This window comes from Penaeus monodon, chromosome 33 (assembly GCF_015228065.2).
Source record: "Penaeus monodon isolate SGIC_2016 chromosome 33, NSTDA_Pmon_1, whole genome shotgun sequence".
In the NCBI taxonomy this organism is placed as follows: Eukaryota; Metazoa; Arthropoda; class Malacostraca; order Decapoda; family Penaeidae; genus Penaeus; species Penaeus monodon.
The window spans coordinates 29066688-29067046 of NC_051418.1; the positions used below are offsets into that span (position 1 = coordinate 29066688).

A 359-nucleotide genomic window follows, 5' to 3' on the forward strand; every position below is an offset into this window, starting at 1 on the left:
CCCTGGTCTGATAAATTTAAAGATCCTATAAAGATATCAGTGACAATAAAGAGGAATATCTCATTTCACTTCTCACTCACATTAATTCATTCACCAATTCACATTTCACACAGATATAACTCTCATTATATTTCACATTTTATTAATTTCCAATGTTTATTGACTTTTCTTTCATTCAGCCTTGAAGAGTTAGAGAGTGTGACAATGGAACGTAACATGTTAGCAGAGATGGCTGCTATGAGGATGAAAGGCACGCTACCTGATGCAGAAGAAGCACCAAAGCCCAAACCTCTCAAGTTAGTTTCTTAGTTTCTCATATACATTTTTGATGTGTAAGGGGAATGGATTAAAGGAACATG

The 359-nt window shown here is 35.1% G+C and overlaps 1 protein-coding gene across 1 annotated transcript in view; it reads left to right on the forward strand.

The window, feature by feature from the left end:
- The window catches only part of LOC119594207 (immunoglobulin-binding protein 1-like), a gene marked incomplete in the record, with an annotated part of 9232 nt that overhangs the window by 2922 nt on the left and 5951 nt on the right, over positions 1-359 (forward strand). Inside the window, 1 exon segment of the mRNA XM_037943278.1 lies at positions 180-296. Coding sequence (XP_037799206.1) covers positions 180-296 — 117 coding nt within the window.